Raw genomic sequence first — 26,175 nt, forward strand, 5'->3', positions numbered from 1 at the left:
ATCGAGATTATTTAATAGATATTTGATCATGAATATTCTTTTTATCTTTTTTTTTCGAATTGAAATTCAAAAATTATGTATTGCCATACATTAAAAAATTATTTCCACTTTAAATTATTCATAAATATTCAAAACCAAATTATTCATAAAAACTATTAAATTATATTCATAATCAAACATAACTCAATTTTTTGAATATCTTTTCTATTTTTTTAAAAATAAAATCTACGTCTTTATATGATGAGAAGAAGATAGGAATATATGTGAAGATGAGCTTTACTCCCTTTATTTAAAAATTTATTATATAGTATATTTGTTCGTGTTGTCCCACTTACAAAGTGATACGAGTATTCTTAATTAGACTACCATTTGCCCCTTTAGGGCATCACAATAAATAAAAAATAAAAAGACAAAACACTTAGGAAACTTTAATTTGAGTCATAATTAGATGATATACACTTAGGGCTCGTTTGATAGAGTGTATGAAAATATTGTTAAATAAAGTTAATTAGTAATGATTGCATTAGTAATACATGTATTAGTTATCCTTGCATATAATGACCCTTCAGGTCATTTTTTTTCTTAAAGCCTCCTTTCTGTCGTTTAGAGCATTTCTATATCAACATCAAGTCATTTATGACTTACTGGTACTGACAGTTCGATCGCCTGGTTGTTCGTTTGGATTTAGTACAATTTCCCGTGTTTTAGACGCCTTGAAGCTTGAAAAGTTTCGTTTTCAATTTGATATTGATCTTTCTGTTTCATATATTTTTGGTATTGTGCCTCAAAATGGAATTTTCAGAGTTGCATCAGCTCCGCAATGACCGAATTAGGGTTGTAGCAACGTCGACACTAGTATCGAAGCCTTCGAGGCGAGTTGGACCATTAAGCGTTTTAGCTTTTGAAATCTGGCCTAAGATTGAGTTTGGTCAACATTCTTGAAAAAAGCGCTCGGATGAAAATTATGTAAGCGAGCGCGGTTAGCCTCGAAATGTCGAGTTTGGTCTAGAACGACCTTCCATTCGACTCCCGAAGTCCCCAGACTCATTTCGAGCCCCTCAGTGGATTTCGGTTAAAAATGACCTTTGGAAGTGGGATCCACTTTTTATCGAGATGAACTCTGATGAAAACTCTGACTGCGCTATTGAGTACATAACGTCAAATTTAGTGGGGTAGCATAGTTCGTATGCAAACATGGATTCTGAACGAATTTCGAGCACCTCGTCAGAGACTTTTAAAAGATAGTAAAAGTTTAAATCTGGTGCCACTCTTCTAGCGACCAGAGTTTGGGATTTTAACGACTAGATTTTGGGGGGGTTTTAGCGACCAGTTTCGCTTTTATAAAACCCTCAATTCAACTTCAACCCTCTTTTTAAAAGTGCCGATATCTTGAGTTATAGAGCTCAAATTTGAGCGATTCAAAAGGCTAGGTTGTGAGATTTTTCAAGAAAAATGCATTGGTGAGCTTGGAAGCTGCTTTGGACCTTCGTTTGATGTAATTCTTGTTTTCACCTGTTGTCTTGGCTACTTTATAAATCCAATTTGTGGATATTTTAGGACTTGATTTCTCCCTTATTCTAAGTTCGAATTCGATGATTTCAGTAGCTATCTTGAGTGTTTTTTTAGGAGAATGCTTTGATGTGGTTGAAATTTGTATTTGAAGTTTCGTCAGAGGTAAAAATTGTGTTTTGGCTGCTGTGATAGCTCATTTTTAAGCTCAATTTGTATTCAGCATTTTGGACCCTCATTTTTGACATTTTCTTGTAAATAGTTGTTGCTATGTTGTTCATTTTTAGTGTGATTTTGGGTTTTTAGTTGCATGTTCATATTGATACTTTTCCGAGCCCCAAATTATGTTCCAAGTTGGAACACATGTTTGAGGATATGTTTAGAACTTTATCTGGTGTCAATTTTGGAATTTCCTGTGTGGGTCTCATTTTCCCGATTTTGACCCCGAAATTGGTCTGACTCTATTTCTTGCGATTTTAGTGTCTAAACGACCGCAATAACATTGTGACCTCTAATTTTGATAGAGTATGAGGCCGTTTGAAAAGGGAAAATATCAGAGAATTGTTTTTGGAGCACGCATGATTGGCCTACAGGTAGGCTACGACTTTCCTCTCTTAGATTGAGCTCGAGCATGTGAATGCATGTTGATTAGTTGGGATTTGAGTTGGGTAGTTATTGAATCATGCATACGTACTTAGAAATCATATTTTTGGCCTATTTAGGGAATTATCGGGTAATTATGAGCATGTTTTGTGCTATTAGTTGACCCACATTATAATGTGTACTACTTTTTGAAGCATGTTGGGACTTAGTTTAGGTTTGACTAGGGCTTGCCTTAGAAATGCATGATTCGGAACGATAAGACTTAGTCTTATAGTTTGGGCCTTATCTAGTCGATACACTTGCCCTGGCGACAGTTAAACTTACTTCTTCGATGTTACGGCTTCACGAGTTACGTCGGTGACACTGAGTTTCGCTCCGCAATTTGAAGTTGATTTTCGATTTGATTTCAAGGACTTACATTGATTGGATGAGTGTTGATGGCGTTCCACAAGCACTTATGATTATGGATCGATAGAGACTCTTTTAGCCGCTACATTGGCACCTTTGTCGGGCATCCGGATTCAAAGGTCCGACCTCGACCTCATTGATATTCTTGAAGAGTGTCCGAATTCAAGGTTCGACATTGACCTTATTGATATTCTCGAAGATCATCCGGTTCAAGGTTTGACCTCAATCACCCATATACTTATACAGAGTATCTGGTTAGAGGTCCGGCCTCAGTTACATGATCAAACCTCAATCACCCATATACTTATACAGAGTATCTGGTTAGAGGTCCGGCCTCAGTTACATGATACTTGTGATTGGATACTTGGGTACCTTTGGTGAGCATCCGGTTCGAGGTTCGGCCTCCAGATTCTACTATTTGGGGTTGAGGTTCTGGTTCAATGTTCTTCGGTCTTGAGTTCTCAGATACAATTCTCTTTAGTTATAGTTATTTTGTGCACTCGTCAGGCTTATGGGGGTTCGTTCAGATTTTTATTTAAATTTGCGCACTAGTGTACCTTATGTGCTTATGGGGGTCCAGTTTGGTGTTGATAGCTTATATATTACTTTAGTTAGTTCATCCTACACTCATCTGCATTCCAATGTTAATTAGACTTCCATTCTTGACCTCTCGTTGTGTTATTCCTTCTTTTCATACTGCTTTTACTTTTCAAGAGTCGACCTATGATGCCTACTAGGTACATGTTGTTTGGTACTCATGCTACGCTCTGCATCTATTTTCATGATGTAGGTTCGAGCATTAGTAGCCAGCACTGATCGAGTTTGGAGCAATCTGATCCAGAGACTGGGGTGAGCACACATCGTTTTGTACTATTTCAGTCTCCATTTGTATATATATAGACTTGTCCTTTACCTTTCAAGACAATTTAGTTTCTGTGGCCCACTTTTGAGACTTGTACTTGTTTTGTTGGTAGCTCTGTACTTGTGAATTTTAGGTTTTGGTAGGAATCTTTATTTGTATATATGTTTTGGTTTGCTTCCGCCTGATTATATTGTTATCTTAAATTTTGCATACTCTTATTTAGTTTTCACCCTCAAACCCGTTACTTGATGTTCCGGGTTACGAGTTGACTTACCTACTAGTGGGTTACAGTAGGTGTCATCATGACTCAAGAAATCGAGTCGTGACATTGCATTAATTACACATAAATTATATTTATGGATTGTTTGATTTGATGCATTAAAAATAACATGCATTGCATAAAAAATTATTTACAAAGATACCCTCCACGATTATGGTGGGAAAAAAAAATATAAAAAGAGGTTCGGAAGGAAAATTGGGTCTTTAATCATACTAATGCATTCATTTTTACCATTTCATTGATAATACCTACAAAATTGTAGTATTAACAATACACACCTTAATTAACACACAATAGAGTGTATGACTAATAGGAATATTAACTATAGATAAATTAGAAAAGTAATGCACACTCTACTAAACTACATTGTCTAGTATTGGCTAACGGGCTATTATTACGCGTTGTATTTTGCATAACAATTATTTGAAAGGGGATGTAATGTTTCAACTACTTCTAGTAAGTGATAGGATACTGTTTTTTTTTTTTTGTCTCAAAAGAAACTTGTATTATGAAAATTGAAGATCATTTGAATTTTTGAAGTGGTTTGATACTATTGAAAAGGCAAGCAATCCGATCCCCCCTACCTTGCTATTTTAATTTCTTGGCCTTAACTGTTGTAATTATGGCCCCAAGAGAGGGTTTGGATTCATCTTAAGGTTTATGATGATTTAACCACGTAAGACCTTAGATTGTTATAAACATATTTGTTCTTATTTATTTACCATAATTCATTAATACAATCAAGAAATTGGTAGGTTTAGACGAATGAGAAAAATGACTTCTCTTAGTGAAACTTAAATATACAGAAGCGGTAAAAAAGACCAACCAATTATTTTAGATAACAACAAAAACATAGAAAACAAAAGCAAGCAATAGAAGCAAAGGAGTTGGCTCAATCAGTGCAGCAACGGTACATGAAGAACCTCTCCATTGGCCTTCCACATTCAGCACAAACAATCACATCAGGAATATCGCCATCAAGTCCTGGAAGAATTAAGCGATTGCAATGCTCAGGAGTGTGCAATTGCAAGAAGTATTCAATAAGTGCTGGCACAAATCCTTTAGTTTTTGCGCTTTCTTCCCAAGTTGTGTAATCTTCCAATGTCTTGGTAATTATCTGACTTTTAGCTCGAGCCATCTCGAATGATCCCCTGCTTATGAGCGCCCACCCTTGATCACTTCCATCGAAGCTCAGCATTGTCAACACTTCTTGCATAATTTTATCCTCTTGGATGGTCTTCCCAAGCTGCATTTTTGAGTAGAACATGCTCTCAATTCTTGTCCAGAAGTACCAAACTGATGTTAAGTCCGTCAAACAGTTACTCAGATTTTCATCCGTTATCGTGCTGTTGATCTTTCTAACTCTCTCCTTGTTGTTGCTCTTTCCTACATATAACATTTGTAGTTCGATCCCAGCTCTCTTTGCCACGCTTTGTGCTGATTTTGTGAAACTACGGATCCAATCCATGTCTTCTCCTCCATATAAACAGATAAATTTACCACTTGCCATCTGATTAAAATTCTAAAGAATTAGTATTTGACAAGAAAGAAAATTAATTATACTTGGGGATGTTAGTATATGATGAGATTTTACCCAATCGATTAAGTTGGGATCAATGGCATCGACCACGAGCTCAAGTCTCCAAGATTCCATATTCCAGAGAGATTCCTCTTTTGAAAGAGTGAAGGGATAGGCCAAATTTCCCCAAATCCAAGTCATGTGAATAGCATTGGGACAGGCAACTTTGCCCTGTTGTGGATCCAAGGTTACAAGCATCATTTTCTTTGAGAAATGCCACTTCTCTTTGACGAACTTGGCGATTGCTGGCTCTAACAAGGATGGATGGTGCAATGTGTACCATGGCATAAGTGCTTGCAACTCCTTAAATTTTTGTTCCTGCGCGTCATTCCATCCCTTTGATCGATCCACAATTGGAAGCCACACTATTTCGTATTGAAATTCTGGCCTTGACCTTGACTCAAGGTAAATTTGAGACAGTACTAATATCTCCTCATGGCTAGCCTCAAGATCTGACAGCAGTAGTAGAACAGTCTTTCTTCTTAGCACTTCAACAATAGCCTGAAATTGAATAATACAAGTCATGAAAAAGTAAGAAAAAAGCGAAAATTGATCATAAATTTGAAGTTATGAACATACCCTTGTTTGAGTGGTCCCGACTTCAAGTGGAAGTAAATCATCCTTGATATAAATCATCGCCCTCATTATCTTCATGTTGTCGAATTGCGTTGCCTCAAAGAGGTGCACCAGCATTTGGAAGTACTCGATGTGCATCTTTTCCTCTGCACAGAACATTGATGTAAACACAAAATTCCAATTTTAGTACTTAATAAATCATGATTTTGTTGCTTACGAATATGCTGATAGCAACGGTTTAATTCAGCTCTGAGGTGTTCGCTTATATTTTTCAGCTTGTGTGTGGAGCTTGACATTTCCCATGTGTCTGCTGTGGTAGCTACTATCATGCTGCAGCATCAATTAATCAATTGTTAATTACTTCAATTTGGACCAAATTATTAGACGAAAAAAAATGAATTTGTTCTAAAACAGAGGAGGCTTACTCATAGCTCATTCCAGAAAGAGTAGTAAGTTGGAAAGCACAAGCAACAATACTTTTAATTGTCCAATAAACAGCAGTAGGAACGTGAGTAATCGCGACAGACAAAGGTGGTTGATCTTCAGTGATGTACTGAGACGGAAGCTTCTTGAATTCCATTATGCTTTTGGTTACATCCAAAATGGCCTTGATGAGTTCATTAATGGCATCGAATCGAGACTTGAGGCTACCATGATGTTCCATGATATCTGGCAGTTGTTTTAAGATGGCCACAGATTTGGCCAAGGGATGAGTGCCAAACAGCTGAGCCACCAGCCAGAATTCACCATAGGTAACGGCAAATGCTGCTAAACATACGACTAGTTTCGCGTCCCAATGGTAGTTAGAGAGCATCTCTAAGACTGACATTGTTGTTGAATGTGTATCATGACCTCCACTTGAGCAGTTGCATGTTAACTGCAATCACAGTTGTAGATTCAATCAACGTTTTATGGAATTTAATAAAGACTTTTGAAACCTGTGATCTGTAACCAGTATATAGTATGAAGTAGTACCTCGCAAGAGACTTTGTGTATGATATAAGCCAATCCTTCGAGTATGCCATCAAAGGCAAGTGAGGTCTTCTCTTCTAACTTCAATGCTCCAACATTAGCTTCAAGATGATCAGTTCCCGTGCCCTGGAAACATAAAAAGTTAGTTATTTGCTGCTACATATATACCTAAACAGAGCCAACATAACTTTAATTTGTTGTATTGACAAGAAACTAAATCGTATACGAAAAATGTTTACATTAAGCACGCCATCCATGGCAGCAGGATAGGAATGTTGAAACACGTCCTTAACAATGTGGAGAATGACATCAACATCAACTTCACGACCATCAGGATCGTGAGTATCCAGGATTTTCTTAAACATAGCATGATCATCAGACAACGAGAAAATCGGGCGTTCTCTCTTAACCATTGCATGTTGAGTAGGCTTCACACCGCGAGTTGTTGCTGCAGACACCAAAGCATTACTTGCCATTTTTTGTTTGTTGCTAATTTGGGATTTTTATTGAAGAAAAAGAAGAGATTGGTTTAATTTACTAAGCTTTGGTTGTGATGATGTTTAGTTAAGCATGCATGCAAGGTATATATAGTGAGAAAAATTTAATAAAGTACCTTGCTCGTAGGAGGGTGTAATATGCTAAAAGCACATATTTAAATTGAATAAGTGATTATTAGCCTAGCTGCATTGTGGACCCTTACAAATCTCTTCACAGAATTAAAAGTATAGAATAGTTTTATTTTTAATTTTGATTGGTGCAAGTCTACAACTCCTAGATTTGGTTGTTGGATGAGAAAAAAATGTAATGTTTGTTAGTACAAAGTGATAGAGTTTAGCACAATAGAACATTATCTATACTGCGTAATTTTTTAAATTGATAATATCTTAGATGGTCATTCATAACTCAAATCTAAATTGTTATCTTTAAAAAAAATATTCAAATAACTCAATTATAAATAGTATAATTTCTATATACATATAATAAGAAAATTACTTACTCATTTACGTGGTGTAATATTTTAGCAAAGAAGAAACAATATGTGTTGCTCCACCAATAATAAAATGGTTAAAATGGGCAATTTTTTTCAAAAAATATTAATTAAATCGATTAAGTAATTTTTTAGATGAAATAGCGATTTTCATGTTATAAAAAAGAAGTTGAGTGTTTTTCTTAGAAAATTATCCTTAATTGATTGATTTTGGTTTACAAAACAAAAAAAAATTGAGTGACTTTGTGATATAACTATCCATAATTGTGATTGATTTGGATCAGCAATTAAACTCCACTATTGTATTAATATTTAAAATCACCGGGGAAAGGCTAATACTTTTTCAATTGAAGCAGACAAATAAATAATTTTCTTGATCTTAAATTTATCTTGCTCATTTTTAGAAATATTTATTTTATAAAATATATTACTTATTATTAATATTTAAATAATAATAATAAAAGTATTATATGATAACTGGAACTCTAAATTAATTGTATGAATTTGTTTACAATTTTTCTTGGTTACCAAAGATAATGAGATTTTTTGCACTGTTTTCTTGTACTTATTATTTTTACCTCATTCCTCATCAACAATTGAAGCAATTTGAGGCAATCATTAATGGTAACTTTTTACTTTTTTAAAAAAAAATAATCTAGACTAATTGATTTTATAAAAAAAAATTATTCATAACTTATTAAGTCTTTTTTCCAACATGAAAAAGTTTTTGGATAGTTGCTTTCCTTACTTCAACTTTTCTCTTCTTAGTTCATTTTATCGACAATACCAAAATTAATTGAAAATATACTTTGATCCATATACATTCATATATATTTCAATTTATTTAAGCATTACTCAAAGTCGATAGTATAAAAAATATTTGAACGTTATTTCAAAACAATTTTAAATTTATAAAGCGTCTTTAAAAAAAAAAGAGAAGCTAAAAGAATCATTAATCTTTAAATATGAAAATATGATAATTAAATTAAAAGAAATAAATATTTCTAAAAATGAACTGATGGTGTAATTCTTTTTGTCTACGATCAGTGGACATAAGTTATCTCAATTAATAATCTAATTTGTCGTAGTACTAATTAGTTAACATCATTAGTTGTAAGAAAAAATTATATGAAAACCTTAGTAAATTTTCTGAGCATATGGAATTGAAAAGGAAAAAGAGCATACTAAGCTTAAGCTATTTGGATGAAAATGTGTTCTGATTAATTTAATTGGTTCTCTCCAAACTCGTTAACATTAATCGGGAGTATTTAGCAGAGGTTTGACTATAGATATTTTTTCTTCCCTTCGAATTGAAATTTAAAAATTATGTTTCGCCATACATCAAAAAAAATATTCACTTCAAATTATTCATAAGAATTTAAAACCAACTTTAATTTATATTCATAATCAGACATAACTCAAATTTCTAAATATTATTTCTATTTTTTTTTAAAATAAAATATATTTTTTTATATGATGAAAAGAAGGATAAAAAAATCGGTCAAATATAATTAGGTTAAGTAATGTTCAATGACGTTATAGATTCATGTCATGTATTATTTATGGTTAACATTGATTTAAATTATATACTCATTTTAATAATAAATTTAAATTATATACTAATCTTAATAATACAAACAACAAAGTTGTCAACTATTTTTCTTTTTTAAAACTATCTAATAAAGCAATTAAGTGTATTCAAATTAATATTTTCAAGAAAAAAAAATAAAGATTGGCAGATATGCGGATTGAGAGTTGAAGATAAGACTCAATTTGATAATACAAATACTTTCAATAAGGTATATTAAATTTTCTTTTTCAATCTTAATTTTTTTTAAAGAAAATATTAGCTTGGGTATACACTTAATTCTTTTATTCAATATTTTAAAAAGAAATAAAACTAGTCAACAACTTTATTGTTTTTAGTATTAAAATGAGTATATAATTTAAATGAATCTTATCATAAATAGTTATATAATATACATGACATGAATTTATAAAGTCATTAAAAATTAGTTGACTTATTTATATTTGAACGGATCCTTATCTGAAAAGAAGATAGGAATATATGTGAGGATGAGCTTTACTCGTTTTTAAAAAAAAAATTATTATATAGTATATTTGTTCGTGCTGTCCCACTTACAAAGTGATCCGAGTATTCTTAATTAGACTATCACTTGCCCCTTTAGGGCACATCACAATAACTAAAAGATAAAAAGAGAAAACACTTAGAAACTTTAATTTGAGTAATAATTAGATGATATACTCTTATGGCTAGTATGGTAGAATGAACGAGAATAATGCTAAATAGAGTATATTAGTAATGATTGTATTAATAATATATATATTAGTTATATTTGTATTGATTAAGCATAGAGTATTATTTGGTTTGATATATTAAAAATAGTATGTGTAGCATAAAGAATTTGTTTACAAAGATATTCTCCGCTTTTATGGTGAGAAAAATATAAAAAGAGGTTTTGAAGGACAATTGAATCTTTAATCATACTAATACATGCATTAAAACCATAAAGTGTATGACTAATACGAATATTTTTTATATATAAATTTAAAAAAAGTATTGATACTAATAATATACGAGGCTAATATATTCACTATAATCCTAATATACTCTACTAAACTACTCTGTTTGATATAGGCTAATGGCCTATTATTACACATTGTGTTTTGCATAACAATTATTTCAAATGGGATGTGATGTTTGAACCACTTCTACCTAATTGATAGGATACTATTTTTTTCTGAAAAGAAACGTGTATTATAAAAATTGAAGATTATTTGAATTTTTGAGGTGGTTTGATACTATTGAAAAGACAAGCAATTCGATCCCCCCTACTTTGCTATTTTAATTTCATGACTTCTAATTATATTTTGTAATTATGGCCTTAAGAGAGGGTTTGGGTTCATCTTGAGGTGGAAAAAATTCAAGTTTGTGATGATTTTACGGTGTAAGATCTAAGATTATTATAAATACATCATTTTGTTAGATATTATATGAATATTTTTGAGATAATATTTTTTTGCGTTACTACTAACAAAAAATATGTAAGAATTCACTTATTTTCTAAAGTATTTTTATGAAAAATATATTCTTTACAATCGTCATCTAGAAATTTGGAGCTATTTCTTGTCTCAAAATGTTATTTCTTGTTTATCAGAAGAGTATGAGACTTTTTGAGTAGCGGTGTGGTAAAACACTCTATCGTTTTTAAAAAATATATATTTATCACTTTAAAAAAATCAAGAAAAAATAATAATCTTTTTAATATTTTAATAGATATCCGTAATTCAAATATGACAAGTAAAAGTAAATGAGAAGGTACTTTATTGTTCCTTGAAATATTTATTTGTCATGTTTACTTAAGACAATTAATTTAATATAGATATTTAGTATTTTTAAATCAAGTTATAATTTATTAATATTTTTAATTTTTCTCTAAGAAATATAAAAAGAAACTAATATGATTAAAAAGTGAAATCGATAATTAAATATGAATAATTTAATCAGAGTGCATAAAAATAAAACATAATAACAAAAATGATCAGATAAACCATAATATTTCCAACGAGGGAATTCTTCTTTTTCCTTTTCCTTTTTCTTTGTTTTAATTAATTTGTTGGGTGGTTTAAAGTAGAGTAAAAAATTAGTGAAGAATTATTAATATAGAAGAGAGCATGTTTCATGTGTTTGGGACTTGTGGTTACGTTCCAAAGTAATTTTGGAATACGAGTTTGATTATTCAACAAACCTAACAAAATAAAGAAACGAATAAATATACCACTATTACAATTTATATAATAACACTTTTCTATATTTTAAAAATAATTTAATTTTTCTATTTCCCGTTTTATCCTTATAATCATTTATAAATCTAAAATAATTATAAATTTTAAAAAATATCAATTACTCTTTGAAAATTTGTGACTAGTTAAATAAAATCGTATATATAAAATAACAGAATCATCAAACAATATAAAATTATATATAATTCACTATTTTTAAATCCTACTTATAAAATTATATTGAATTTCTTATTGTTATTTTTGTCTTTAACATCTTGCTTTTAATTTGTAGGGAATACATAGGTCTATATTTTCCACGTTTGAAGAAAAGAAAGCAAATAGTGAAGTGTCACCAAAATTCAACGGAGTTATCTATTCATTCATTTGCTTTTTAGTGAGTCTTATAACAGAATACTATATTTTAATTTTTTTTTTCTCTTTCTATAGAGTTTATACGTAATAAATATGACGAGTAAAGAGGATAGAATTGGTACGTCACATTTAGATAAAGTACTTAAAAATATTTTTTCAACACAACTTTTTTTTAAAATTAAACTCTAAAAAGATTTCAGTCATGTTATCATTTCAAACCGAAAACATAATTAGCATTCAACAGAGATTGGAAAATGTAACTTAACTCTAATATGTTCACCGTATGGTGCATAGTTTAAAATTTCAAATGATCACTTAAGTTTTATTTGATTGTACTATTCACTGACTACCTTTTTATAGTGAATAACTCATCCATTTTATATAAGTATATCACAAAAATTATCTTTTGTAACTAAAGAGTAATTTAATTTTGTTTAAACATCATAGAAAATGTCTCATTTGTTTTTCTCCTAGTGAATTTCTGTATTGTGTAAAATTAAGTAGCTTTTAGCTAGTTTAACCACTTTCATGATATTTAAGTAAGTATGAGTATTTTTTTTTTAAATTATAAAAAATGAATTTCGTGTAACAAAATGAGAACTTAACTATGCATAACTATATTAAATATTGAAATTATAACATATATAGCCATAAAATTATAAGTTGCCTAATCCATTTTAGAATATGATCAAAATATGTGCAGTGAGAGTATATATGAATCTTCGCAACCCCTCGTTTACTTCAAATGGTTATCTAAAGGTACATTAAGAGATGAGAAGAAAGAGCATGTTTCATGTAGAAGACTCGAGAAAATGATAAAACGACTTTGCGTTTGATCCTTAAAGCTTTAGTCAATGATACTATAAGAGTATAAGGTTTTTCATTCAGAAATTACTCATTAATCAATGATACTATAAGAGTACATATATACTATAAGCAGAGGCGAAACTAAAACTTTCAATAAGGGGTTCAAAATTTGTAGGAATAAGTAACCGAAGGAGGTTCGATATCTACTATATATACGTATAAAATTATTTTAACCATATGAAAATAATATAATTTTTCGCCGAAGGGGGTTTGGATTCAAGGTGGCTCCGCCCCTAACTATAAGAGTATCATTGACTAATGAGTAATTTCTGAATAATAAACCATTATGATACCAATGCAGTATATGTATAATGATTTAGTATCGACTAAGCAAAATTCTGAGCTTTAATGATATCAATACAATATATGATACCGATTTAGTATCACTTAAGCGAAAATTATTAGTCTAAATGATACAAATGCGATATATGATATTGATTTAGTATAAGTAAGCAAAAAATTATCAGTCTTAATAAATGGAAAGTATGAATTGTAATTATTTACGAGAGAATGAGTATTTCAGAAATTAAAATAAAAGGGCAGCACATGTAAAAGGCAAAAGTCCAATTAATTCAAGAACATTGATCCATGGAGCTTTTAATGGGCTTTGAGTAGACAGAAGTTGGGCCAGATAAAGCCTACAAAGTTAATGAAATTTGAAGGCCCAATTTGAAAAAAGAAAAAGGACACGTGGCAAGAGAAGGTGCGGGTAAAGAAAGAGGAGAATGCCAAATTAAAGGATCGAGAAGCAGCGAGAGTGAATAATGCCGTCTTCTATATCCTTACATTCTGTGTCAGCTATAGCGTATGGTTTCCGCTACCGTGCGCCTTTAAAGCACACTTGTTTATTATACGCCCACCATCTCCATAGTTTTCTTCGCCAAAAATCTCCTCTCTTCTCTTCATCCTTTTGCCGTGTCCTAAATCCATATTCCTTCACGGGGAACTCTCGATTCTCTCGAATGGAGGTACTTTTTCCATCTGTTTGTTGTTTTTCGACACCTAGAGTATCAGTATTTTATTATTTCTAATTGTTATGTGTTTTAGTTTATTGCTTTCAAATGATTCATTTTCCTGCTATTCTGTTGTGATTGTGAATTTGTCAACAGTGAATTGAATGAAAAATTAGTAGCAGTAAACATGGTGGAGTGGAATAGTCAAGCTTCACGGAATCATTAGTTAGACAAGTCTGATGTAAGGAAACCCTAAATCTAAGAGCAAGAAATGAAAGATAGAAGAAACATACAAGCATGGAACTGATACATACTAATGACTATATTAAAACCAAAATTTTATTAAGAATTTTAAGACAAGCACCAAATCTAAAGATAACAAACAATCTATCATTAAGATAAACAAACCTCAAGAGGAATGCTTTCTCAAGCAAGCAATCACATCAGCAATGTCTAGCAACAAAGACCATAGCCTACACTCTCTCAAGAGTTTCACTCTTCAAAGTCATATCATATCAGAATTTTGACGGAGTTATATGAGCTACTCACTTATTTATATAGTCTAGGCTAGCTATTACATAAATGCCCAAAAGTGGCACTCAAATTAATTTGCAAAAAAACAGCCCCATACAGACTGCTTCTGGAGTTTGTGATGGACATACCATGCTATGCCGCATCCTTTGACTTGCGAACACAAGTACTCCGCAAACCTAAAAATAGTGAGCCCTCAAAGTTCAAGCTAGATGCGACTTACATGTGGCCCCATTACATTAATTGTGGTCGCATTTGAGCTCCGTATCTCACGTCACAAGTGAGTTCTTTTAAGTGTTTGAGCATGTTGTTGGCCTTCAAACCTTCATTCAAAGCACCCTCTGCTCAGCTTGGCATCCATACATTAAAGCTCACATCTATTTGACTATTATATTGTACTGGATTGTGAAAGTGTTCCTAAATGAGAGTAAGAATGTCCTGGGAGAGATACCTATGAATTTTTTTAATTGAGTTATTCTTCAAACATCAGTGAGAAAGGAAGTAGAAAGAGTAGATTGGGGTGCCTGAATAACTAGTTATTTGTCATACTCTTGGACATCCTAGCAAGTAAATCCTCCTGATAGGCTGATTCATCATTTTATATATCTACCTCTATGAATAAAATCTTACATCATCTATATTTGTTTGTCACATAACTCAAATGGTTTAATAGCTGTGCATCTCTTTCTGCTTTCCGGTCAATCTTGAGCAGGTCACCAGATGGGCATATTTGTTATCTCTTATTTCAATCTTGTTTTATGTTTATCAACAGCAATTTTGGAGTGGAAGTGCCGTTAACAGAAACAAGGGAATGACTGAGCAGTTGCGAAGATGTGGAGTCATAAAATCACAGAAAGTAATAGAAATAATGGAAACTGTAGATAGGGGTTTGTTTGTACCTGAGGGTACTCCTGCTTACGTTGATAGCCCCATGAGTATAGGTTACAATGCCACTATCTCAGCACCTCATATGCATGCTATGTGTCTTGAATTATTGGAGGATAGGTTGCAGCCTGGCATGCATGCTCTTGATGTTGGTTCAGGTAATTATATATTGAGCTCACTCGTTTCTGTGAACTAATTCAGAATCACATATTTATTAGTTCAAATTCCATTTGTCCAATTCGGCATCTTAGGATAGATTTTGGTTCTACTCAGAAAACGCTGTCCAAGTTTTGATTGAATTGTGCTTTCACAGGGATAAGTGAGATGCTATTTCTACAGCTCTCTTACTGGGTCATTCTCATAACTTGCCTGGTTTTTCATGTCAGTAGATAATCAGAAATGAGAAATATGTATGCACTCAGTGAGTGATTAAATAGCAGCTTATTGGTTCTCAATATTTTAGCAGCAAGCATAACAGTTTGGTGTTGATATGTATTATCAACTCCACACTTGTGCTATGAGATCCGTGAATCTTATTGTTAAAAATAACTTCTAATCCAGTGCGGAAATAATATTTCCAGAAGGATGTTAAATGTTTCACATGATTATTCTTCACCAAAATGTTCCACGTGATTGGCTTTCCAGGTGAACAATTAATAGTTTGTGTTAGTTTGGTGTATAAATCTTAATAATCGTTGGATAACTGATGGGTCAAATTTAGATAGAAGTCTAGGGTCTGGTTAGAGGAAGAGGATAATGTTGAACTATCTTTGCTTGTTTCTGTTTTGGTCTTGAATGAAGATTGGTCTTTCTGTACTTTTTTTTTTTGTATAAGATTTCCTGTATTAGCTATAAGTGGAAGTTTCATTCGTCATGAGCTTTTGAGAAGTTATTTTCATGTAAGGAGGAGCTTTGTGGTCAAGTGAGCTTTCTCACTAGTATAAATGTCCTCCATAATTGTAATTCTTAGTTGGAGTTTTGGAGAGAGAACTGATGTGCAGTTTGCATGTTTTGGCATTTCATGCCGTTGTCACTTGATGGATATTTATTCTCTCACATGGAAAATTTTAGGAGATACTGATAAGCTTTTAGAATATTTGCTTGTTGTGTTGTAAGTAATTAAGTCCTATCAATTTGAAGTTGATTGTTTGAATGAATGAAGGATGACCTTTTCTTGTCAAAGCTAATTATGTTGCAGGAGTCAGTTTCTTAATAGGTTTTTATTTCATGTAGGAACGGGGTATCTCACAGCATGTTTTGCTCTGATGGTTGGACCACAAGGTCGAGTTGTTGGTGTGGAACATATACCAGAGTTGGTTGCGTGGTCAATCAAGAATGTTGAAAAGAGTGCAGCAGCTCCTTTATTAAAAGAAGGGTCCCTCTCATTGCATGTTGGTGGTATGGTTTTATAGCATTTTCATGTAGTTTGTTCAGGAAACAGACGGCGTAGCAAAGTAGTGTCAATATGCCCCCACAATGGGATTTTCCTGGAGTGTGTTAACAAATGAGTGTTTTTTGGTAATTTGTGCATCATTGCAGACGGGAGGAAGGGTTGGGCAGAGCACGCACCTTATGACGCTATTCACGTTGGAGCAGCTGCAGCTGATGTTCCACAGGACCTCATTGACCAGTTAAAGCCCGGGGGAAGGATGGTAATTCCAGTGGGTACTTTTTTTCAAGACCTCAGGGTTATAGACAAAAAATTGGATGGTTCAATAAGTGTTCGAAGTGAGACTTCTGTCCGTTATGTTCCACTGACTAGTCGAGAAGCGCAGATAAAGGGCACTGACTAGTTGAGAGAGCACAGATAAAGGGCACATAAAGCTGGTTGTTTCTGGCGATGGTGATCTTGGTTCCCCTCTTGCGTGGCACTCCAGTTTGATGTTTTGTACAGTTTCACACCTTAGCCTGTAAAGAACGAACGATCTAAATGGTTCTGTATTTATTTCCGTGCAATTTCTCTCCTGTAGAACCTGCTCTACAAGCTATTGCTTCTCTCTTGTGTTCTTTTAGCATGATAATATATTTCTTGTCTAGCAAAAGGAATTGGTTGGTTACATGCGTTACTGGAGATAATACTGATATTGATGCATTAGATGGGTAAATACTAAACAAACGCGTGCATAGAGAGAAAGAGAGAGCTCTTCGTGTTCGCTTACTGCTTAATCGTACACTCTTATATATAGCCTATGTTTTTACCTGCACTGGGTGTTTAACACTAAACTGACGCCCCTTAAACTAGTTAAAGTGATTGATGATGATGTGAATGTGTTATGTATATTCATACACATGGTATGCATCACTGGATTAATGAGAAGGTGTGAAATCCTGGACCAGAACACCAGTAAAACAATTTACAATGCTTTTCTATTTTGCATATGATGTCATACCAATATATACAACATTGGACGACTAGCTTAATTAGGACACAAAATCTCTTGATCATAGTAAGGCTTCCAATCCATTTTGCTTCCAAATGTCTGAATCAGTTTTATCAACATCAAGGTGTAAAGCTAACGGCAAATGAGAACTACCACAAATAGAATTGAAAATCTTACAGCATTCAATCCTCTACTTCAGAGTCCCCCCAAAGGGTAAGAGCGGCAGAAAGAAAGAAGAAAGAACACAAAAAAAGTCGCTGTGCCCTATATAAGTAATCAACAAATAAAAACTTACAAGTAGAGAGCAAAATTAAAGACGTCTGATGAAAATCTAACTGCTCATAGCTGCAGAACTGCCACTGCTATGTCAATCGAAAAAATAAAACATATGATCAAAATCAAAATGTGTTGCGCCTAGGTCTTTCTTCAGCAGCATTTACCCTGATCGTCCTCCCATCCAAAGTCTGAAATACAATAAAGAAGAGAAACTATTAGCTTCAAGATCAAATATCTCGAGAGAAATTATATGCCTAACATGAATCTGTCAATGAGGATAACCATCAACCAAGTAACTAACTGTTCAACATCTGTATTAAGTAGACAATACAGAGGTTATTTCTTCCGTGAACAAGTCACATCAGGAATCATAATACTTGAATTGTAGTGAACTTGATAATGATCATCATATATTTGCATTTCTTGTCGGATTATAGTTAATCATATCAAAATTTGACCATACCAACCCAGTTGTCGTCACTATGAAACAGATCCACAATCTCTTATCTAATGAATATGTAACTGATATATAATATTACTTTATCTAGCTTTCATTGCTAAGATTTGCATCGCTAAGGTGATTGGTGTGGTAAGGCAAGCAACTTCTCTTTCCAAAGAAGAATGCCAACCCAAAGTAAAGTTCGGCTTTATCTTGTAGCAAAACCACCAGGTTAGCTGTAGTTGAAGTTCACCCAGAGTCGAGAATTGCTTTCTTCTAATTTTAAAAGTAATACCAGTGTATTGCAAGAATTATGAAAAGCTAATATGAGATGACAAGAAATAGCTTAACTAAGCAAGTAATACTATAACAACCATTTTAGTCATTTTGTGCTCTTACATATGTTCCACTAACAAATAAACAACTAGTGTGATCTCATAAATGGGGTTTGGTAAGGTGGAGGAATACGCATTTCACATAAATAGTGGGGGAAGTACAAACTAAATAATGTGGGATTTGTGTAACGGATACCAAAAATGACAACCAAACACTTGACACTAATGCAAAATGGGTACAGTACTACAGTTTATTTCAAGGGATGCAGTAAACAAATGATACCGGAGTGTACTAATCTCATTTGTTAAGACTCTTAAACATCTTAATTCTCTTCTTCTTTTTTGTTTGCTTTTTGCTGGGGTGGGATAATAGTGAATCTAGGCGTTGTTGGTACATCAAGATGACACCGGCTACCAATTTAAACGTGACCTCTAGCCACAGAATACGATATCTGTAAGATACCAATTTACAAACACGGCCTTTATAAACCATATTTCCATATTGGAAAAGTTTGCACGTATAGCTTGTCTATTCCTGTAGAATGCCAATTATATAAAATAAATGCAGAAAGACTACATGCCGTTACAAATTAAAGGGTTAGAAATCTATAAAGCGTAAATTTGGTTCCATCACCAGTATGGAAGCACACGTTGGTAATTCTCTTGCTCTCTAGACTCTAGAGTAGTAGGGTTCCCTATTTACTGTTTCACAAGTTTTTGCCAAGCTAGCTCCATATTTTCTGTTTGGAGCAGCTTTCTTGCACACGGTGCTTTTGTAACTTCGCATCTTCTGCTTTTGTAACTTCGCATCTTCTTGATGCTTTCTAATATCATTCAATTATTTTATTTAAAAAAAAATTCTCTTGCTCTCTTATAAGATTCAGTATATAGGGTATCAGAATCAGGATAGATATCTAGTAAATTAGAGAGTAACCAACATGATGTTAGTTAAACATCTAGATTGCAGTCACTTTGCAATTTATCATAGAAAACTAATCAAAATTCTTAAGAAAAAAGTTGATCTATCATTAAAAATCTAGAGAAGCGATCTAACTTTTTTCTTTTTTTCATATTAATGGTTAGAAGGTGTCAAAGCATTTAGAATCAAACTCATGGATGGACTAAAGGACTCATGCTATGATCAATTCCTATCATGCATGTGTGTGAGTGTCATAATGAGTGTGCACATCACCTGTCCATCAAGGTTGGCTATTGCTTCACTCATCTCAGCTTCACTTGACATTGTCACAAAACCAAAGCCTCGTGACCTTCCAGACTCTCTGTCATAAACCACCCGAGCACTTACTACTTTGCCATGTTCACTGAAGACTTGCTCAAGGCGTGCATCATCAATGTCCCATGGGATGTTGCCAACATAGATTCTGTAAGTAGGCTGAAATGTTCGAGGTGGACGTTCTGGCTGTGATCCTCTTCGAGCAGCTTTGTTGACTGTCAAGAGCCTTCCATTGAGATCCTAGCCAAATAAAATAGAAAATTAGTAAGAGTTCGGTAACATGTCGACGTATCCACATGTCACACATCATAACTAAGAAATATCTGAATTGTGTGCCAGGCCTTTTTTAAAAGGGATAGCTCAAGGGCAGCACATGGAAAACATCAGATTCTATTATTCACATTCACTCTGAAGTGACCAGCACATTCAGTCAAATACACATACTAAATAGTAAGTTGGTAAAAGGACAAACCAGCCCTGTCTACTTCCTCTCTTGCTCATGCTCATCCATGGAGGGGGTCATAATAGTGCAGAAGACACTCCTACTCTCTTGCTTCAGGGCTACTATGGAAGCCCTTTACCTTCTCCCTAGTTTCCAGAGGGAACAGCCTCTTGATTGGGACAAGTTATTAATAAATCAACTATGCCTATCCAAATTAGTTGGTGTGACAATATGAATCTTTTTTTTTTTTGGAACTGTATGAATCTTCTATAATCATTATTAGGAATTGATTGCTAATCAAGAGTGAATATTCTCTACACATGCTATCAACATAAGAAGCAAACCAAGAAAGTGGAAGGAAACATTTCAGCCAACAAGCTTAGCTTCCTTCCTTCAGTAGTGAGCTCAGAATGCTTTTACTTCTGTCATGTATAAGGTAACTATCATAAAAAAAAATTTTACTTAGGTCACACACAACAATTTTTTACAACCTTAATGAATGGATATCAAAATCATCCTTCCTTTCAAAAAACTCACCTTCAACTACAAATACTTGTAACATGAACCTTACCCTGGAATTAAAGTTCCATTTTAATTTTATGAGCAAGTTGATAAAGTAAAAGAGAATTTCCTCGCATTGTACATGATATTAGAAAATCGAAACAACGTAGAGGCAAAAGGACTCTTGAGCCTCTATTGAATCTACAAATATAGAGTTAACCTACATTGTTTGTTAGTAGCCAAAAATGGGGAGGGGTTCTTATTTGCACCAACAAAAATAATAAACGTCTTATATCTAATAGAAAGCATCTTCAAAGAAACAGAACCATTGTAACTCACATAACGGTTGTACAGTACTACAGCTTTCTCAGCTTCTTCCACGGTGCTCATTGTCACAAACCCGAATCCACGACTCCTATCAGTCTCCCTATTGTAAATGACCTGCAAAACCAAAATTCAGTACACCGTAATACCAGAAGCTTCTAATTTTTCAATATTCTGAAAAAAAGTTTCAAACTTTTCAATGAAAAATTAGGCCATTGTTACCTCAGCAATCTCAACAACACCAGCCTGTTGGAACAACTGTGCCAACCCCTCACTGTCTATATCATAGGGTAAATTCCCAACAAACAATTTCGCATCTTCCGGAGGTTCTTGATACTCCTCTGCCTCTACCTCAGCCTCAGCCTCATCACTCTCCCCTGCATCACCAACACTTGCAAAATCAAAGCTAAGCGCTTCCCCACCTTGCTCTTTATCTTCAAGGCCAACACTGCTGTCATCATCTTGCAGAGCAGCCACTACAGAAACAATAGATGGGAATTGGGTAGTGGTCTTTTTAAGAGATAAAGAGGAAGAAAGGGAGATGGGTTTTAATGGGGTTGAAATAAAAGACATGGATTTGGTTGTAGTGAAGAAGGGTGGAAGAGAGATAAGGCAAGAATTGGTCGCCATTGATAAATTCTTGATTAAGGGTTTGGTAAGAGAAGACATATCTCTAGGGTAGAGAGAGTGAAGGAAGAAAAGAAGATAAGGAGAGAGCAGAGGTTTTGAAGCCGGCGGATGGTCCTAGTTACTTTGAGATTTTCTCCCTCTCCAACCCCAAAATATATGTAGGCAACACTCCTTGCTTCAATACATGAAGTAGTCTATATTATCTTAGGATTTTAAATTTCACAATTTTTTTTTTAAAAAAAAAATAAAAATTCAAGATAGCCATTGTTTTGTAATTTAAAATTCCACCATGTCAATGAGTCTTTTTTTTTTCTTGTAATATTTGAAAATTTCAAAATATATTTGTTTTTGTAAGATCGATCGAAAGTGATAAGTAAACGTTATTACAATGTGAAATGTGTTTAATTAGGTAAAAGTTGAAATCAAAACAAGATTAGGGCACTCGAAAGATGTTGCAATATAAAAAATAGATATTTCATGTTATTTGTCAATTTTAGCAAATTAAAAGAGTTTTTTTTTTTATAATTGGAGACTAATAATAATAATAATAACTGAAAATTTAAACGTGTTTAACTCTTCACTAATTTTATATCCTAATCCTCGACTTTCCTATCCGAGTAAAAGAAAGAGGTGTCATGATATGTCTAATCACTTTATTGGCCTACATTTTCCTCTCCTTATCCCCATCATAGCCAACTCTCCCACATCGATATTAAGGCGTATACATTGTCTTTTTACAAGCTCAAACCATCTTAGCCTTATTTCCTTCATTTTATTGATAATGAAGGTCACATCCCCTTGTCACGAATATCTTTGTTTCTAACTTTATCTCTGCTTGTATGCCTACACATCCATCTTAACGTCATCATCTCATTTACCTTTGCATCATACAATTTAAATAGTTAATTGAGGAACAACTTTATAGAACTTACATTTAAGTTTAAATGACACATTCTTATTACACGAGACACCAGATACGAGCTTCCATTTCATCCCTCTCACTCCATTGCAAGGTGTAATATCATATCACCAACCACTCCTTCCTTCATTTTTGTTCCTTCTTTCTTCTTCGTTGTTTTCTTTCTTCATTCCTCCTTCTTTTATGTTTAACCATTAAAGCTATGTCAAAGCTCAATTTTAAAATTTATATGTCGCAAACGTGAATCATTTCAAGTGAATAATATATTAAAAGACTTAAAATATAGGAGCTTATATCTAAAATTAGAATTGTTAAAAGAAATTTTTGAGTTGATAAAGATTAAAAGCTCCATTAGCTATTAAAGTTTCTTCAAAGCTCATTTAAAGTTTGATGTGCCACAAACATGAATCATTTTGAAAGAATAATATATGAAAAGACTTGAATAATCGAGGGGAACTCATATCTAAAATTTAGAATTGTATAGAAGAGATTTGAGTTGGCCGGGACTGAAAAAAATGTATAAACAACATATATAAATGTATATACATCTTGATATTATATATTATATGCTATTTATATAATATCGATACATTTATATATATATATATATATATATATATATATGTTTATATATATATGTTTCAAAAAAAATTTATTGTCTGAACAGTTAGTAAGAAGTTTGTTTTCATAGTCATATATAGAGCCGTCAAAATGCGCTTAGCCCATACACCCCTTGAGACTTGATTGGGGCCGAGTTGGGGTCGGCCCATGAGCCTAAGCTTTTTATTTAAGGATAACTTACAATAATCTCACTAGTATATACTCTAATCACTTAAAATACACACTATGTTGTAATATTATGAATCTTACTGGATTTTGGTACATTTATAGATACTAGTTCTGGAAACGTGCGCTGCACGTTTCTCTTCTATTACAATCTAAAATTTATATAAGTCTGATCTCATGTCTATATAAAAATTTATCACAATATATTTTTATAAATACGCTAAAGATTGTATTTAATATGTTTATAAAACTTACTTTTGCATCCAAAAGTAATTGAAAAGAAGGATTTCAAATATAATCTTCTAGACTAAAATATCTAAATATATGCTTTTCTATACAAATACAAGGGTGACAACTAATTCTTTTCATTTAACTTTCAGTTATTTGTTTGGAAAATAAGATATGTGGAATTATGTAAAATTAATTGAGATAATATAGCATCTGATGATTGTGAGGTCCATCCCCATGTACCAAACTTTGAATAACTTTGTGCCAATTTCAAAGTTTGGTAGAGTTGGTAATCTATAAAGAAGAAAAACTTGTTTTGTGCCAATTTCAAAGTTAGGTAGAGTAGGTAAGCTATGAAGAAGAAAAAAAATGTTTTTCTTCTATAGCACATTTGGAGGGCAGTGTATTTGTTCTCTATAAAAGGGAGGAGAATTCTTCATTCTAAGTACACCAAAAAGAATTACAAAGGAGAGAAAATAAGAGTGAGACATCACAGAGGAAAATAATCTGTGAGGAAAAATAGAGAGTGTGAGCTATATTGTAGTGAGGTGAAAAAATCAAAAGAGTGTTATTTCTTTTGAATGTGTAGTGGTCTTTGGAGTTTTACTCAGACATACAAGTGTAAAATCCTTACTATAGTGATATTCGTTGCTCCTCTCGGGTCGTGATTTTTCCCTTATTTAGAAGGGTTTCCACGTAAAATCTTGGTGTCATTATTTCTCTTTTATTCTCGTTGTTTAACCGCATTGTTGTGATCCGCATTTGTTGCATTTATTACTGCAAATATTATTTCTGTTACGGATTTATTCCCAACAATGATATGTGGCATATCAAGGAACTCTTGCTCCAAATCTAAAAAGTGCACGTAAACATCACTAACTTGTATGTTCTTTTTTTGATACACTTTGAGCTGGTACTTAGGTGAATGCAACAAAAAAATAGGTAAGCCACATAATATTTATATATGACCATCATTATTATCTAAAATGATTTTCTTCCAAAGATTGTAGCTAGTTAGGTATGAATTATGATATGAAACAGGAAAAACTGAGCTCTTATAAAGTAAACGAAATAAATTTAATGACAGAAAGATAAATGTAGCACCTTGTCGATGATCAATTTACATATTAACATAATTAAGTGAAATGACAAAGAAATGAAGAAGAGATTTTTCATCTCACTTACCCAAAATATGTAAATCAGTGAAAACGCGTTGAATTCCTTCAATAATTGCCTAAAAATTAAATATCAAAAGAGAATTTATCAAAACATGAATATGTATTAGTTACTTACTATGTTTGTTAGAAGGTCAACTTTGTGAAAAGATGAATTTTAACCTCCGCAAAGATATTCAACATCCATTTCCATCACATTGCAAGCTCCATATGAAGTTTTAGAATGTACACATACATTTTTCTCCGGTAAAAAAAATAAAAAAATATAATGAAAGTGATTGTTGATTTACTAATGTATTTAGAGTGAAATGAAAGATTTATTTAATAGTCATGCATTTCTCTCATAAATCATAATCAAAAGCCAAAAAACTGATGAAACAATATGATATAGTTATTATTTAATATTCAATTTATTAATAATTTTATAACATTTTAATTAAATGTAGGGGTAAAACGGTAATTTAATTTTTTCCTATTTTTTTTTTTAATTTATCTTGGAATGTATAAACTCAAAATTTGGTTAATTTGCTTTGGATAGACTCTGTCCAAGTAGATTCGAATGTAACTAGGATACATAGACAAATCTCGCACCCTCGCCTCCCTCCCATCTTGCTTGTCAATCTCTTATCTAGCTCGCGTATCTGATATACAAGATACATGCTAATTACACTAGATTTTTTATTAGTGCAACACCATGTGTTGTTATATTTGATTTGAAAATCTTCTCATTTTCTTGATGTTAAAGATTATAAATATGAAAAAAAAAAAAAAAAAAGAAGCTAGCCCGCCCCAGTCTTCGCACCTTTTAGGGTTGGATTGGATTGGGTTGGGTTGAGCATTTTAAGGCCGTACCAATTGAAGGTTGGCCCACCCTAGCCCTTCAAATTCGTTGGACCGACACCTCTAGTCATATATATCAAGTTTTGAGTTTGGCTGTTGTTCATGTACTAGATTATCGAGTAGTAATCTTTATCCACTTTTGACAAGTACATTTTAAGATTGTAATCTAAAGTAAACATTATTTCAAAATGTAGTTATTTTGAAGGTGAGAAGAGCTTAGTTTTAAGTTCTTACTTTAAGTTCGATTAACTTAAAGGGGTTGAGAACAATCAATTGATGGTTTGAGTAAAGGAATTAAGGTTAATCTCTTAGGTTGAATAGTTGTATGCTTTTGGTATCCCCACGGAAAAAAGTGACGTAAATATGTTTCATTGCAATTGACAAAATGTTCATGTAGTGGATATTGATTTGTCTGTAAGAAAAGTACCAGACTAGTTAAAAGCAATAGTTGGGTTCTCAACTGATGTCTGTACCCG

General features: G+C 32.9%; 3 protein-coding genes across 3 annotated transcripts; 1 reads left to right on the plus strand and 2 right to left on the minus strand.

Moving 5' to 3' along the window:
* Positions 1-4,426: 4,426 nt before the first annotated feature.
* Positions 4,427-7,409, minus strand: LOC101251765 (protein SIEVE ELEMENT OCCLUSION B-like). Its single transcript, XM_004236246.4, has 7 exons — positions 7,029-7,409; positions 6,793-6,915; positions 6,243-6,694; positions 6,035-6,147; positions 5,821-5,963; positions 5,257-5,742; positions 4,427-5,172 (listed from the first exon to the last, which is right to left on the minus strand). Exons 1-7 carry the CDS (start codon positions 7,263-7,265, stop codon positions 4,555-4,557), a joined length of 2,172 nt encoding a protein of 723 aa, XP_004236294.2. The 5' UTR covers positions 7,266-7,409; the 3' UTR covers positions 4,427-4,554.
* Positions 7,410-13,513: 6,104 nt separating this feature from the next.
* Positions 13,514-17,231, plus strand: LOC101251171 (protein-L-isoaspartate O-methyltransferase 1). Its single transcript, XM_004236244.5, has 4 exons — positions 13,514-13,788; positions 15,077-15,347; positions 16,423-16,587; positions 16,729-17,231. The coding sequence occupies exons 1-4, from the start codon at positions 13,585-13,587 to the stop codon at positions 16,980-16,982; spliced, it is 894 nt and encodes a 297-aa protein (XP_004236292.2). The 5' UTR covers positions 13,514-13,584; the 3' UTR covers positions 16,983-17,231.
* A 466-nt stretch (positions 17,232-17,697) lies between these two features.
* On the minus strand, positions 17,698-21,965 carry LOC101250878 (28 kDa ribonucleoprotein, chloroplastic). The gene is made up of 4 exons (XM_004236243.3): positions 21,344-21,965; positions 21,137-21,238; positions 19,813-20,094; positions 17,698-18,034 (listed from the first exon to the last, which is right to left on the minus strand). The coding sequence occupies exons 1-4, from the start codon at positions 21,788-21,790 to the stop codon at positions 17,969-17,971; spliced, it is 897 nt and encodes a 298-aa protein (XP_004236291.2). The 5' UTR covers positions 21,791-21,965; the 3' UTR covers positions 17,698-17,968.
* Between the last annotated feature and the right edge of the window lie 4,210 nt (positions 21,966-26,175).

Source organism: Solanum lycopersicum, chromosome 3 (genome assembly GCF_036512215.1).
Source record: "Solanum lycopersicum chromosome 3, SLM_r2.1".
Lineage (NCBI taxonomy): Eukaryota > Viridiplantae > Streptophyta > Magnoliopsida > Solanales > Solanaceae > Solanum > Solanum lycopersicum.

Coding starts and splice junctions, on each gene's coding strand:
- LOC101251765 (XM_004236246.4), bottom strand. CDS start 7,265: ATGGCAAGTAATGCTTTGGTGTCTGCAGCAACAACTCGCGGTGTGAAG. Junction 6,916..7,028: donor CCATGGATGGCGTGCTTAAT/GTAAACATTTTT, acceptor TTATGTTTCCAG/GGCACGGGAACTGATCATCT. Junction 5,743..5,820: donor TCGGGACCACTCAAACAAGG/GTATGTTCATAA, acceptor ATTCAATTTCAG/GCTATTGTTGAAGTGCTAAG.
- LOC101251171 (XM_004236244.5), top strand. CDS start 13,585: ATGCCGTCTTCTATATCCTTACATTCTGTGTCAGCTATAGCGTATGGT. Junction 13,789..15,076: donor CTCGATTCTCTCGAATGGAG/GTACTTTTTCCA, acceptor GTTTATCAACAG/CAATTTTGGAGTGGAAGTGC. Junction 15,348..16,422: donor TGCTCTTGATGTTGGTTCAG/GTAATTATATAT, acceptor TATTTCATGTAG/GAACGGGGTATCTCACAGCA.
- LOC101250878 (XM_004236243.3), bottom strand. CDS start 21,790: ATGTCTTCTCTTACCAAACCCTTAATCAAGAATTTATCAATGGCGACC. Junction 21,239..21,343: donor GTGTTGTTGAGATTGCTGAG/GTAACAATGGCC, acceptor TTGGTTTTGCAG/GTCATTTACAATAGGGAGAC. Junction 20,095..21,136: donor TAGTACTGTACAACCGTTAT/GTGAGTTACAAT, acceptor TTATTTGGCTAG/GATCTCAATGGAAGGCTCTT.